This window comes from Heterodontus francisci, chromosome 3 (genome assembly GCF_036365525.1).
Source record: "Heterodontus francisci isolate sHetFra1 chromosome 3, sHetFra1.hap1, whole genome shotgun sequence".
NCBI classification, from domain to species: Eukaryota; Metazoa; Chordata; class Chondrichthyes; order Heterodontiformes; family Heterodontidae; genus Heterodontus; species Heterodontus francisci.
This window is the reverse complement of record NC_090373.1, coordinates 174,531,969-174,548,004: the sequence shown is the minus strand read 5'-3', so window position 1 is coordinate 174,548,004 and position 16,036 is coordinate 174,531,969. Positions and strand designations below refer to the sequence as shown.

The following is a 16,036-nucleotide window of genomic DNA, read 5'->3' as shown; positions in this document are numbered from 1 at the left end:
CAAACTCAGATCCTCTAACAACAGCCTCGTTCCTATGTCCCATCAGTTGTGGAAGAGCCTTTAGGCACCTGGATATTAGTGTTTGGTCCTTAAACCTCCACCCGCTCCTCTTTTTTAACAAAACCATCTCTGACCAAGCTTCTTCTGGTCACAGCTCATAATAGTTTATGATATGCCATCTAATTTGCTTGGGCTTTTTTTTAAGCATTAAAGGTACTATAGAAATGCAGTAAGCTGTAGGAGTTGTGGTGTATTGCAGTCTTTGCTACCTTTCCACTTCTGTGCTGCTGTTCGCTAGCTTGGGAGAACCAGATTATTAAGCCACCATTCATGCCCCTTGTAAGAAGGTTGTTGGTTTAAGCCTTACCCAGGGCTTGAGCACATAATCTAGGCTCACACTTCTATGCTATACTCAGTAAGTACTGCATTGTCAGAGATGCGCTCTTTTAGATGAGAGGTTAAACTGATGGCTTGATCAAGTAGCCATTAAAGTATTCCATGACCTTATTCGAAGGAGATCAGGGAATTATAATGGAATGCTGACTAAAATGTATCCTATGGACAGCAATGTAAAAGATTCCATGGCACTCTTTTAAAGAGATACTTCCAATGACATGGACATTTCTCCTTCAAGTTATACAGCCAAAACAACTCATTCTTATTTGCTGTATGAGAGAGCCTGTGTACAAAAATGTGTTGCTTATATAATTGAACACACTTCAAAAGTAATTTTATTAAACGTGAAGTGCTTAGGGACATCATGAGAGTTTGATAAGGTGCCTTATAAATAGAAGCTATTTTTTCCCCTCTCTAAATTACAGGCATTTTTCAAACGCTGTTTAGTATTCTGGACTGGTGACATTTTGACTGCATTCAGAACTGGTTGCTGAGGGATAAGGGAAACATTTAGTCCCTAGAAGCGATTAGCAGTGCCACAAAGCTGATCCCAAATGTCTGCAGAATAACTTGTTTAAAAAAAAAAATGCATGGGCTTAAAAAGAAGTAAATGATCCAATTATAATACGCTTCTATAATATTTGAATAGCAGGTTGATCCAAAGCACAGTTGAACCACAGCCATAAGACAAGTAGATACATGCAACAAGTTGTTGAAAGCAAGTTTCAGCAGTGAAGTTGAGGAACACTTAATACAAAGTGTGACTAATGCCTAGTGTTAGTCTTGATGGGACAGCAGAGGCAAAACTAGAATAATTGAAGAGGTAGTTACATGATTGATATACGTTTGTATGGCTGGATAAGCTTAGTGACACGCACTGCCTCATTTGAGAGTAGAAATGTGTTAATACTGTGATAGGTTAGTTAAAAAGCTAGGAAGATTGTTCATCAATTATGATCTGGAATACACTGCCTGAAAGGGTGGTAGAAGCAAGTTGAGCAATAACTTTCAAAAGGAAATTGGATAAAAATGTGAAAAGGGGAACATTGTAGACCTATGAGGAAGAACAGGAGTGTAGGTCTAACTGGATAGTTCTTTCGAAAAGCAAGCACAGTGCTCTGAATGGCCTCCTGTGCAGCAAGATTCTATGAAGTATACATTCTCGGGAATGTGCAAGAAAATATTTTCCTTTAATGGCAGTAATTGTAATCATTTTAGTCATTGGCATTGCACAGACAGCGATAACACTTTCTCCTATCACCACCTCCCAAAAAACATCCGAAACATTCTGCAAAAGCTTTTGAATTTTTTTTCATAAAATCACCCGGCATGAAAAGCTGAAGGGACACCTGATTTAAGGATAGCTATCAAATCTTCTGCAACAAAAGAAATGTGAAGAGTTCTTCCTTAGCCTTTTTCTAAAATATCTGCTTTGTCTATAAAATATGCATACCTATTTGTCAATTGAGGGAGCTGGGTTAGCTCTAGAGGGATGGAGACAGCTAGTTTTTCTACAATTATCTTTTAACATTGGGGCCTAAGTAAAGTAGTCCTAGAATATAGGAACTATTGGTTGAGATTTCGCTCAGTACTTGGAATGATCTTCTGGTTTGGGTGGTGCCAGGAAAACTTTTGTAATTTAAAGAGAGAGTTCCTGAGAAGTGCAACAGCAGGTTTCTAAAAAAGTATGATAAATTAACCAAATGGACTACTTCCTATGCTTATCTTTGCAACTGGATTCTAGTGCTGCAATTGTTTGCTCCAAAGGTTTTTTTCCTATTGGCAACAATTGTACAAGGTTTAACATTTTGATCCAATTAACAGACTGGTTTGAATCTCTGCAGTCTGAACTGAGTTAACATGACCTCAACCAATTCAACACTGAAATGCATCAATTAGTTTAATTAGCTGGGAAAGGGAATAAATCATTCAAGGTTCCTTCTCCTGATCATTGTCCAATGGCCATGCTGAAAAATGGCCTTTTCTCATTCTTGAAGCTTGTTGAAATACCCATGTAAATTGGATGTGAATCTTTCTTCAACGCTAGTTTCCCACTTGCTGCATTTTTTCACATGTGTTGGTGAGGGTGGATGTCTTGCAGGAGCCAGAGATTTCAGTACAGTGCTGTGCACTTAATCTAAGTTTCTTCTCTTCAGTCTTAACTGTTCACTGCTACTCTTGGGTTGTTTTTCTCCTAATAGTGAAATATGCTTTTACAGTGCTAAAGTTCAATGACATTTTGAAGAAGTGACTGAGGGACAGGAAAATTTTCAACCGTTTCAGGTTGCTTCAGTCAATTAATGAATTGCAATAGTAAAAGGAAGGAAAGGGAAAAATATCCGGTAGCACCAAAAATACGAAACATTCAGCGCGAATAGGATGCGGCAATGCAACTTAGGCCATATTTATTACTCCTTCCTGACAATGGAGTAGCTTGCTAGGCTACTTTAGAGGGCATCAAGAGTCAATTACATGATGAGTGTGTTTGGATTCGCGTGAGGATCAGATGAGGTAGAGGTGTTGGGTTCTCGTGCCTGAAAGATGTTCGTGAAACAGCCTCATTTTTCATGACAAAATGGCAGCTTTCATGGTTATTTTCTGATGCCAGCCACAAGTTACCAAAAGTTCCCATACCTTTCATTTTATCTTGGCTAGATCCCTTCTCATCGCATTGAAATTAGCCTCTTCCAATCTAGCCTTTCTACCTCATATCATTACTTGTTCTGCATTACGAGTCTAAATCTGATGATCTCATGATCGCTTTTACCCAAGTGCTCCCCCAGAGACACTTGGCCCACCTCATTTCTCAGCACCAGATCCAGCAATGCCTCCTTTCTCGGTGGGCTGAGAACATACTGATCAAGGAAGTTCTCCTGAACACATTTCAGAAATTCCTCCCCCTCCTTTCCCTTTATTCTAAAATTCTCCCAATCAATACAAAAGTCTCATGGCATCAGGTCAAACATGGGCAAGGAAACCTCCTGCTGATTGCCACCTACCGCCTTCCCTCAGCTGATGAATCACTGCTCCTCCAACACTTGGAGGAAGCACTGAAGGTGGCAAGGGCGCAGAATGTACTGTGGATGGGGGACTTCAATGTCCGTCGCCAAGACTCAGCTGGCTGAGTCCTAAAGGACATATCTGCTAGACTGGATCTGCAGCAGGTGGTGAGGGAACCAACAAGAGGGAAAAACATACTTGACCTTGTCCTCACCAATTTGCCTAGCGCAGATGCATCTGTCCATGACAGTATTGGTAGGAGTGACCACCGTTCCGTCTTCACATTGAGGATACCCGCCATTCTGTTGTGTGGCACTACCACTGTGCTAAATGGAATAGATTTCGAGCAGATCTAGCAATGAAAAACTGGGCATCCATGAGGTGCTGTGGGCCATCAGCAGCAGCAGAATTGTACTCAACCATAATCTGTAAGCTCATGGCCTGGCATATCCCCAACTCTACCATTACCATCAAACCAGGAGACCAACCCTGGTTCAATGAAGAGTGCAGAGGGCATGCCAGGAGCAGCATGAGGCATACATCAAAATGTGGTATCAACCTGGTGAAGCTCCAACCCAGGACGACTTGCTGCGTAAGCAGCATGCGATAGACCGAGTAGGCCTTTCGGCCCTTCAAGCCTGTTCTGTCATTCAATAAGATCATGGCTGATCATCCAAACTCAGTACACTGTTCCCGCTTTCTCCCCGTATCCCTTGATCCCATTAGCCCTAGGAACTATAACTCTTTCTTGAATATATTTAATGATTTGGCCTCAACTGCTTTCCGTGGTAGAGAATTCCACAGATTCATCACTCTCTGGGTGAAAAAAATCTCTCCTCATCTCAGTCTTAAATGGCTTACCCCTTATCCTGAAACCGTGACCCTTGGTCCTGGACTCCCCCACCATCGAGAATGTCCTTCCTGCATCTCGTCTGTCCAGTCCTGTTAGAATTTTGTCTTTCTATGAGATCCCCTCTCATTCTTCTAAACTCTAGCAAATACAAGCCTAATCGACTCAATCTCTCTCCATATGTCAGTCCTGCCATCCCAGGAATCAGTCTGGTGAACCTTTGCTGCACTCACTCCATAGCAAGAACATCCTTCCTCAGATAAGGAGTCCAAAACTGCACACAATACTCCAGATGTGGTCTCATTATTTTCAAAGTACTCTGTTATTACATCTTTTATAATGGACTCAAGCAATTTTCCCACTACTGGTGTTTTTTTTAATTCAATCATGGGATGTGGGCGTCGCTGGCCAGGCCAGCATTTATTGCCCATCCCTAATTGCCCTTGAGAAGGTGGTGGTGAGCTGCCTTCTTGAACTGCTGCAGTCCATTTGGGGTAGGCATTCCCACAGTGCTGTTCGGAAGGGAGTTCCAGGATTTTGACCCAGCGACAGTGAAGGAACGGCTATATAGTTCCAAGTCAGGATGGTGTGTGGCTTGGAGGGGAACTTACAGGTGGTGGTGTTCCCATGTAATTGCTGCCCTTGTCCTTCCGGTTGGTAGAGGTCGCTGGTTAGGCAGGTGCTGTCTAAGGAGCCTTGGTGCATTGCTGCTGTGCATCTTGTAGATGGTACACACTGCTGCCACTGTGCGTCAGTGGTGGAGGGAGTGAATATTTGTAGATGGGGTGCCAATCAAGCGGGCTGCTTTGTCCTGGATTGTGTCGAGCTTCTTGAGTGTTGTTGGAGCTGCACCCATCCAGGCAAGTGGAGAGTATTCCATCACACTCCTGACTTGTGCATTGTAGGTGGTGGACAGGCTTTGGGGAGTCAGGAAGTGAGTTACTCGCCTCAGGATTCCAAGCCTTTGACCTGCTGTTGTAGCCACGGTATTTATATGGCTACTCCAGTTCAGTTTCTGGTCAATGGCAGCCCCTAGGATGTTGATAGTGGGGGATTCAGCGATGGTAATGCAATTGAATGTCATGGGGAGATGGTTACATTCTCTCTTGTTGGAGATGGTCATTGCCTGGCACCTGTGTGGCACGAATGCCACCCGCCATCTATCAGCCCAAGCCTGGATATTGTCCAGGTCTTGCTGCATTTCTACACAGACTGCTTCAGTATCTGAGGAGTCACGAATGGTGCTGAACATTGTGCAATCATCAGCGAACATCCCCACTTCTGACCTTATGATTGAATGAAGGTCATTGATGAAGCAGCTGAAGATGATTGGCCCCAGGACACTACCCTGAGGAACATCTGCAGTGATGTCCCGGAGCTGAGATGATTGACCTCCAACAGCCACAACCATCTTGCTTTGCGCTAGGCATGACTTCAGCCAGCGTAGGGTTTTCCCCCTGATTCCTATTGACCTCCGTTTTGCTGGGGCTCCTTGATGCCATACTCGGTCAAATGCTGCCTTGATGTCAAGGGCAGTCACTCTCACCTCGCCTCTGGAGTTCAGCTCTTTTCTCCATGTTGGAACCAAGGCTGTAATGAGGTCAGGAGCTGAGTGGCCCTGGCGGAACCCAAACTGAGCATTACTGAGCAGGTTATTGCTCAGCAAGTGCCGCTTGATGGCACTGTTGATGACACCTTCCATCACTTTACTGATTGAGAGTAGGCTGATGGGGCGCTAATTAGCCGGGTTGGTCTTGTCCTGCTTTTTGTGTACAGGACATACCTGGGCAATTTTCTACATTGCCAGGTAGCTGCCAGTGTTGTAGCTGTACTGGAACAGCTTGGCTAGGGGAGCGGCAAGTTCTGGAGCACAGGTCTTCAGTACTATTGCCGGAATATTGTCAGGGCCCATAGCTTTTGCAGTATCCAGTGCCTTCAGTCGTTTCTTAATATCACACGGAGTGAATCGAATTGGCTGATGTCTGGCATCTGTGATGCTGGGGACTTCAGGAGGCGGCTGAGATGGATCATCAACTCGGCACTTCTGGCTGAAGATGGTTGCAAATGCTTCTGCCTTATCTTTTGCACTGCTGTGCTGAGCTCCCCCATCACTGAAGATAGGGATATTTGTGGAGCCACCTCCTCCGGTTAGTTGTTTAATTGTCCACCACCATTCACGGCCTAATGTGGCAGGACTGCAGAGCTTAGATCTGATCCGTTGGTTATGGGATCGCTTGGCTCTGTCTATCACATGATGCTTACGCAGTTTGGCACGCAGATAGTCCTGTGTTGTAGCTTCACCATGTTGACACCTCATTTTGAGGTATGCCTTGTGCTGCTCCTGGCATGTCCTGCTGCACTCTTCATTGAACCACGGTTGGTCCCCTGGCTTGATGGTAATGGTAGAGTGGGGGATATGCCGGGCCATGAGGTTACAGATTTTGGTTGAGTACAATTCTGCTGCAGCTGATGGCCCACAGTGCCTAATGGATGCCCAGTTTTGCATTGCTACATCTGTTCGAAATCCATCCCATTTAACACGGTGGTAGTGCCACACAACACGATGGAGGGTATCCTCAATGTGAAGGCGGGACTTTGTCTCCACAAGGACTGTGCGGTGGTCACTCCTACCAATACTATCATGGACAGATGCATCTGCGGCAGGCAGATTGGTGAGGACAAGGTCATTTATGTTTTTCCCTCGTTGGTTCCTCCACCACCTGCCGCATACCCAGTCTAGCAGATATGTCCTTTAGTACTTGGCCAGCTCGGTCAGTAGTGGTGCTACCGAGCCACTCTTGGTGATGGACATTCAAGTCCCCTACCTAGAGTGCATTTTGTGCCCTCGCCACCCTCAGTGCTTCCTCCAAGTGCTGTTCAACATGGAGGCGTACTGAGTCATCAGCTGAGGGAGGGCGGTAGGTGGTAATCAGCAGGAGGTTTCTATGTCAATGTTTGATCTGATGCCATGTGAGTTCCTGGGGTCCAGAGTCGATGTTGACGACTCCCAGGGCAACTGCGTCCCTACTGTATACCACTGTCCCGCCACCTCTGGTGGGTCTGTCCTGCTGGTGATGGGGCATACCTGGGGATGGTGATGGCAGTGTCTGGGACATTGTCTGTGAGGTATGATTCCGTGAGTATGACTGTCAGGCTGTTGCTTGACTAGTCTGTGGGACAGCCCTCCCAACTTTGGCACAAGCCCCCAGTTGTTAGTAAGGAGGACTTTGCGGGGTTGACAGGGCTGGGTTTGCCGTTGTCGTTTCCGGTGCCTATGCCGATGCTGGATGGTCCGTCCAGTTTCATTCCTTTTTGTTGACTTTGTAGCGGTTAGATACAACTGAGTGGCTTGCTAGGCCATTTCAGAGGGCATGTAAGAGTCAACCACATTGTCAGGCTAACTGGTCTATCATTCCCTGTTTTCTCTCCCTCCTTTTTTAAATAGTGGGGTTACATTAGCTACCCTCCAATCTGCTGGAACTGTTCCAGAATCTATAGAATTTTGAAAAATGACCAGCAATGCATCAATTATTTCTAGGGCCACTTCCATAAGTACTCTGGGATGCAGATTATCAGGCCCTTGGGATTTATCGGCCTACAATCCCATCAATTTCCCTAACGCCATTTCCCTACTGATACTGATTTGATACAGTTCCTCCTTCTCACTAGACCCTATGTTCCCCAACATTTCTGGGAGGTAATTTGTGTCCTCCTTTGTGAAGTCAGAACCGAAGTCTGTATTCAGTTGGTCTGCCATTTCTTTGTTCCCCATTATAAATTCCCCCGTTTCTGACAGTAAGGGACCCACATTTGTCTTCACTAATCCTTTTCTCTTCACATATCTAAAGAAGATTTCACAGTCAGTTTTTATGTTCTCTGCAAGCTTACTCTCATATTCTCTTTTGCCCTTAATGGATCCCGTTGTCCTCCTTTGCTGATTTCTAAACGGCTCCCAATCCTCAGGTTTGCTGCTTGTTCTTGCCATTTTATATTTCTTCTCCTTGGATCTAATACTATCCCTAATTTCTTTTGTAAGCCACGGTTGAGCCACCCTTCCGTTTTATTTTTGCGCCAGACAGGAATGAACAATTGTAATTCATCCAAGCGCTCTTTAAATGCTAGCCATTGCCTATCTACTGTCAACCCTTTAAGTAACATTCCCCAATCTATCATATCCAACTCGTGCCTCATACCTTCATAGTTTCCTTTATTTAGATTCAGGACCCTAGTCTCGGAATCAACTCTCTCACTCTCCATCTTAATGAAGAATTCTCTTGTTCTGATTCCTCTTCCTCAAGGGATCCCGCACAACAAGATTGTTAACTAATCCTTTCTCATTACACAGTACCCAACTCGAGATGAGGTAAGAGTGACTGCCCTTGACATCAAGGCAGCATTTGACCAAGTATAGCAGCAAGGAGCCCCAGCAAAACTGGAGTCAGTGGGAATCGGGGAAAAACTCTCCACTGGTTGGAGTCGTAGCTGCGCAAAGGTAGTTGGTTGTTGGAAGTGAATCATCTCAGCTCCAGGACCTCACTGCAGGTGTTCCTCAGGGTAGTGTCCTAGGCCCAAACATCTTCAGCTGCTTCATCAATGACCTTCCTTCAATCATAACGTCAGAAGTGGGGATGTTCGTTGATTGCTCAATATTCAGCACCATTCATGACGACTCAGGCACTGAAGCAGTCCATGTAAAACTGCAGCAAGACCTGGACAATATCCAGGTTTGGGCTGATAAGTGGCAAGTAACATTCGTGCCAGGCAATGGCCATCTCCAACAAGAGAGAATCTAACCATCTTCCCTTGACATTCAATGACATTACCATTGCAGAAGCCCCCCTTTCAACATCCTGGGGGTTACCATTGACCAGAAACTGAACTGGAGTAGCCATATAAATATTGTGGCTACAAGAACAGGTCACAGGCTAGGGGTCCTGCAGCAAGTAACTCGCCTCCTGTCTCCCTAAAGCCTGCCCACAATCTACATGGCACAAGTTAGGAGTATGATGGAATGCTGTCGACTTGCCCGGTTGGGTGCAACTCCAACAACACTCAAAAGTTCGACACCATCCAGGGCAAAGCAGCCGCCTTGATTGGCACTCTATCCACAAACATTCACTCCCTCCTCCACCGACGCACAATTGCAGCAGTGTGTACCATCTACAAGATACACTGCAGCAATGCACCTTCCGAACCCGTGACCTCTACCACCTAGAATGACAAGGGCAGCAGCCACATGGGAACACCACCACTTGTGAGTTCCCCTCCAAGCCACATGCAGTCCTGATTTGGAACTATATTGCTGTTCCTTCACTGTCGCTGGGTCAAAATACTAGAACTCCCTTCCTAACAGCACTGTGGGTGTACCTACCCCACATGGACTGCAGTGGTTCAGGAAGGCAGCTCACCACCAGCTTCTCAAGGGCAATTAGGGATGGGCACATCCCATGAATGAATAAAAAATATATAAATATGTTTACTTTGCACAACTCTGATTTTCCTGCAGATTTGCTCCTCTATCTCTCTCTCTATTTGGAGGCCTGTAGAATACCTCTAGTAGTGTGATCATGCCCTTTTGCTTCTCAACTCTAACCAAATTAATTCTGTCCTTGCTCCCTCGAGGACATCCCCTCTTTCCAACACTACAGTGTCGTCCCTAATCAGTACTGCCACCTTATCTCCCTTTTTTCTTTATCTTTTCTGAATACTTGCTATCCATGAATATTAAGCGCCCAGTCCTCACCATTTTTAAGCCACGTTTCTGTTACTGCCACTACATCATATTCCCATACTGCTATTTGTGCTCTTAGCTCGGAAGCCAACCTTATTCACCACGCTTTGCACGTTTATGTACAGGCATTGTAATCCTGTCTTTGCATTTCTCGTAACTCTCCTCACTTTGCTCCTATCTGATTCCTTCTCTCATGCTGTCCAACGCACTCACATTATGCACCTTATTCCTCTTTTTTTCTTCTATGCACTGGTTCTCATTTCCCCAGCCAATTTAGTTTAAACCCTCCCCATCCACACTAGTGAATCTCCCTGTGAGAACATTGGTCCCAGTCCTTTTGAGTAGGTACAATAGGTGGAATAGTATCCTTCTATAATAGTTGGTCCCAGTGTCTAGGAAAAATCCTATCACAAGATAGCTGTCCGTATCTCTCTATCAGCATTTGTGTTATGTATATAACGAAATTTCTTGAATTTGCTAATAGTCATTCCCCAGTATCATCTTGGCAGTCGGTTCCATATGTTGTTCTTCCTCTGCGTACAAATCTTTTTATCCTCCCTTATAAATGCTGGGAAGCCAATGATGAAATGCCTACCAGTATGGTTAAAGGGGGTCATTTGTGGATGTAGGTCAGAAAGGATGACTTGGGCCAGGAAATTCCTTAGAGCTGCTCCTGCTCCACCTCCGTTACTTTGCTCGACATGTCGTGGAAATCTGATTTAAGGGTGTGAACAGGGTGCGTGCATCATTTTGGCAAAGTAATGGTGATGGAGTGGGAGCAGCTTAAAGGAATTTTCCTCGCGTAATAAGAAGAAACATGCGAATTAGGAGCAGGATTATGCCATTCGGCCCCTTGAGCCTGCTGCGCCATTCAATAAGATCATGGCTGATCTGATTGTAACCGCGACTCTACATTCCTGCCTACCCCCAGAACCTTTCACCCATTGCTTATCAAGAATCTATCTACCTCTGCCTTAAAAATGTTCAGAGACTCTGCTTCTACCGCCTTTTAAGGAAGAGAATTCCAAAGACTCATGACCTCTGACTTAAATGGGCGACCCTTATTTTTCAGTAGTGGCCTTTAGTTCTCTATTCTCACAAGGGGAAATGTCCTTTCCACATCCATACTGTCAAGACCCGTCAGGATCTTTGATGTTTCAATCAAGTCGCTTCTTACTCTTCTGTATTCCAGTCGTTACAAGCCTAGCCCGTCCAATCTTTCCATAAGACAACCCGCCCATTCCAGGTGTTAGTCGAGTCAACCTCTGTACTGCTTCAACGCATTTACATCCTTCCTTAAATAAGGGGACTAATACTGTAAACAGTAGTCCAGATGTGGTCTCACCAATGCCTTGTATAACTGAAGCATAACCTCCCTACTTTTGTATTCAATTCCCCTCGCAATAAACGATAACCTTTTATTAGCTTTCCTAATTACTTGCTGAACCTGCATACTAAGGGTAACACTGGTAGGAGCTGTTCATAAGTAAAGATTTTGGGTAAAATGGTAGCATGTAAATTACTCTGACTCTATCTGTTAGGACCGGGACTTGGTGTCTGATCAAAAAGTGAGATTAGTAGCGTCCCATCTTCATTTTTCCATAAGGAAATTGTTGCAAAGCACTCACTCTTGATCCCCTCCTCAAGTGAGCTTTGTATGCAGCATGAATGTTTGTTTTTACTTTGGGTTAGAGCAGGATTATTTTCAGGCATTGTAATAAATAGATTACTTCGAAGTCTATATTATTAATACAAAGTCTTTAGGTATTAAGACATTACTAAGATGCAGTCATTGTTTTTAGTTGTACTATATATATATATTAACTAAGCTCGCTCTGTAAATGGGCAATGTAAAATAAATGTTAAATATATAACTGTTATGTGCTGTTCAGGATGAACATGTCAAGAGTGAGCTGCACGCAAAACTGAATTTCTTTTTTTAAAAAAATTAAAATGAAATCATTCTGCTCAGATGCCTCAGGATTTGGATCCAGTAAGGTTGGATGTGCTTGCTGCTGCAGAAATATTTCTCTTCCTTCCCCAACTACTACCATCACCACCGCCACCCGCTTCCTGTCTTTGCCACTTAGCCTGCCAGCACTGTCTTTAGTATCGCATGTGAAAAAGGTCACTTGGGACTAGAGGGCTGCTGCTGCTCTTAGAACCTGTACCTTTAATTTAAAAAAAAAAGAAAATTGCATAGCGTGTGGAATCAAAACATGCCACCCCAATAAGTTACAGTTTTTCATTATACATCATTTGAACAGAGTGTACAGACTGTCCACAACAGATGCTTACATCAGTTCTGTATTGCTCAGATTGTCTTAAAATGGTGGCTTGGTGATGTTAGTACCTCACATTAGCTTTGCAATGGCTCTGATTTATAGTGCTACCTCTTTGAAACAATGAATACTAAGTATTTAGTTTCTGAACCGGTTTGACACAACAATTTGCAGTTAAGCAAATAATATCCAATTCTGTGCTAAAAGTGTCCAGGGTTAGTCATTTGCATATATAGCATTTTAAAAGCACTGAAGAATCTCCATCTGGCTGCTTATCTTTTATAAATAGCTCACTAATGCAAATTATAAAATAACGCAATGTAAACAAGCATTGATGTATGTCTATCCAGAATGACACTAAGTTATGACAGGCCAGTCCAAGCTTCGTGCCTTGTATTTTATTTACATGTTCCCCTTTTCCCACGTCCACTGGTACAAACTCAGATCAAGCATACCATCATTGAAGAAACACAAAAAGGAGTGCGCTATTCAGATATTCCGCTATTCAATTAAATAATTGCTGTACTGTACCTTGACTCCATTTACCTGCTTGTATTCCATATCTAACAAAAGCTCCATCAATCTGTCTTAATGTCAATTGACCCAGTACTCCAGACTTTTGGTGAAGTGTGTTCCAGATTTCCACTACTCTTTCGGGGGGGAAAGGAACATACTTCCAAATTTAACTTCTCTTTTTCTGAATTTCCCCACAAGAAGAAATAATTTCCCTGTATTTATCCTGTATCTGTATCAAACCTCTTTTAAATGCCTCAATTAGATCATCTCACAGCCTATCATAACAAAGAACAGTACAGCACAGGAACAGGCCATCTGGCCCTCCAAGCCTGCGCCGATCTTGATGCCTGTCTAAACTAAAACCTTCTGCACTTCCGGGGACCGTATCCCTCTATTCCCATCCTATTCATGTATTTGTCAAGATGCCTCTTAAACGTCGCTATCGTATCTGCTGCTTCCACCACCTCCCCCGGCAACCTGCATGCAACCTGTTCCTCGTAAGTTAACCCTTTAAGCCCTGGTATCATTCTGGTGAATCTGTGCTGTACCCCTTCCAAGGCCATCGACCTGAAACATCAACACTGTTTCGCTCTCCGTTTATGCTGTCTGACCTGAGGTGTTTTCAGCAATTTTTGTTTCTAGTACTTCAGAGAGCGTCTGACCAAGACTGTACAACTGAAGCAAAACTTCCTCACCTTTTTTTAAAAATTCCAACTCGTTTGATATAAAGACCACCATTCCATTAATCTTTTTGATTACTTTTGTACCTGATCACTAGCTTTTGCTTCCATGGGCACCTAAAATCCCTTTGCTCCTGCATAGGTTCTAATCTCTCATCATTAAGAAAATTCAATTTATCTTTTTCAGATCTGAAGTGGATCACTTCACACTCCACATTGAATTCTATCTACTATAGTTTTGTCCACTTATGTAGTCATTTCTATATCCCTTTGTAACTTAATCCTTCCATTCACACAATTTACTGTGCCTTTTAACTTGGCGTCATCTGAAAACTTGGATAGACAGCTCTCTATTCCTTTATCCAAGTCACTATATATAGTGAAAAGCAGTGGCCCCAGTACACATGATTGTACAACACCTGTCGCATCCTGCCAATCAAAACAAACCCTTTATGCCTACTCTCTCTCCTACTCAAACGATACCAATTCATAACACAAGATTATTTGCAACTCCATAGATTCTCATTTTTGCTACAAATCTCTTGTGCACTACCTTATCAAATGCCTTATTAAAGTCCATACAACAGCACCCATAGATAATCCCTTATCCACCATTGCTAGTGCTCCTCAAAAATTTGAAAAAAGTAATGACCTACCCTCCACAAAGAACTGTAGAATTTTTCTGACCTTTCTTAGTACTGTTTTGTGTGACTTCTATTCACCTTCTGGTTTATTGGCTCTGCAAGAGACTTTCTATTTCTGTACTTGGAAGAATTGGAAAGTAAGGAATGGTTCACTTGGCATTAATGTTAGTGAGCTAGCATTTGGACCGGAAGATGATGTAGCTGCTTCAACATTCCTACCTAGATTTTTAAAAATATATAAATCCTGTTTAAAGCATCTCCATTTTAATCTAAAAATGCTATTCTCTAAAACTAGTTATTGTTTCCCTGCATTAGAACTTGTATCCCAAAACTTTTTTGACATTCTTCTCCAAAATAGGACCAAATTACTTCAATGTGGATGATAAAATTTAAGATGGTTGGTAGGTGTACTCCATGTGGATAAAATGATGTAGAATGTTGCATAGACATTGTGGAAGCCATCATAGTTTTTAACTTCCTATTCCATTATTTTAGGTGACATTCATGGGCAGTACACAGACCTCCTGAGGTTGTTCGAATATGGAGGGTTTCCACCTGAGGCAAACTACTTGTTCTTGGGAGATTACGTAGATCGAGGAAAGCAGTCTTTGGAAACTATTTGCCTCCTACTAGCATATAAGATCAAATATCCAGAAAACTTCTTCCTTTTGCGGGGAAATCATGAGTGCGCCAGTATCAATCGCATCTATGGCTTCTACGATGAGTGTGAGTACCCATCTTCTTCTTTACTGTTTAACTTATTGGGTATCATTATTGGGATCTTGTATGATGTTTTCAATGGGCAAATAGCCATATTAAATCAAATTAGTGTCCTTATCGGAATTATATGTAATGTAATCTCTGGCTTTAACAGCCAGACACCATGTCCAACTTGGGGAATAGCTTAAAATAAAATTCTTTTGAAAAAACAGACTTTTTTGAAATACTCAGTTCTGTTGCTCATTTGCATACATCTTGTGTAACCAAGAAACATTTAATGGACAGTTTTATGTAACTTGATTTATAATATTTCTTGATATTTACTGTATATCAAAGGTATAAACTGCATTTGTTACCAGCTGCCACATACACCACGTCACCTAACCAACTTCAGAATGGCGAACCATACTCCTGCTGCAGGTTTAGTTGAGAGCTAGGATAGTCTCACTCGCCATCCCTACTGCCCTCATCCAAAACTATGTGCGAATGAAAATGTTTGTTTTTTTTTTTAACAAAAGTAATATACTCTGGTTATTTTTGAGCAACTTTGCCCTTTACAATTGAGTTTGTTTTTAAGATTAAAGATGTGATATTTGGATATTCAACAGATCAACCAGGTTATTTGAATAGGCGCTCTCATGCCCGAACCACAATCTCATACCTCACCACCCCCCCCCCCCCCGCCCCCCCCCCCCCCCCCCCCCCCCCAAACTCCAGTTCAGAGATACGTGACCCCTTCCAGACATGATTGATAAGTGACACTGCACTCTTCCTAATTTCCGATCTTTTCATCTGAGGAAACGCTTATTCCCACCCTTCCAATTCACACTGGCACTCTTGTTCTTTTTATTATTTGTTCATGGGATGTGGGCGTCGCTGGTTAGGCCAGCATTTATTGCCCATCCCTAATTATCCTTGAGAAAGTGGTGATGAGTTGCCTTCCTGAATCGTTGCAGTCCATGTGGGGTAGGTACTCCCACAGTGCTGTTAGGAAGGGAGTTCCAGGATTTTGACTCGGCGATATAGTTCCAAGTCAGGATGGTATGTGGCTTGGAGGGGAACGTCCAGGAGGTGGTGTTTCCATGCATTTGCTACCCTTGTCCTTCAAGGTGGAAGAGGTCACAGGGTTGGAAGGTGCTGTCTAAGGAGCGTTGGTGCATTGCTGCAGTGCATCTTGTAGATGGTACACACTGCTGCCACTGTGCGTCGGTGGTGGA

The 16,036-nt window shown here is 43.4% G+C and overlaps 1 protein-coding gene across 2 annotated transcripts in view; it reads left to right on the top strand.

Moving 5' to 3' along the window:
• Positions 1–16,036, top strand: part of ppp1cb (protein phosphatase 1, catalytic subunit, beta isozyme) — a 162,038-nt gene that overhangs the window by 83,786 nt on the left and 62,216 nt on the right. For both annotated transcript variants that reach the window (XM_068027696.1, XM_068027697.1), the window contains one exon: positions 14,595–14,825. In XM_068027696.1, coding sequence (XP_067883797.1) covers positions 14,595–14,825 — 231 coding nt within the window. The remainder of the gene's footprint in view (positions 1–14,594; positions 14,826–16,036) is intronic.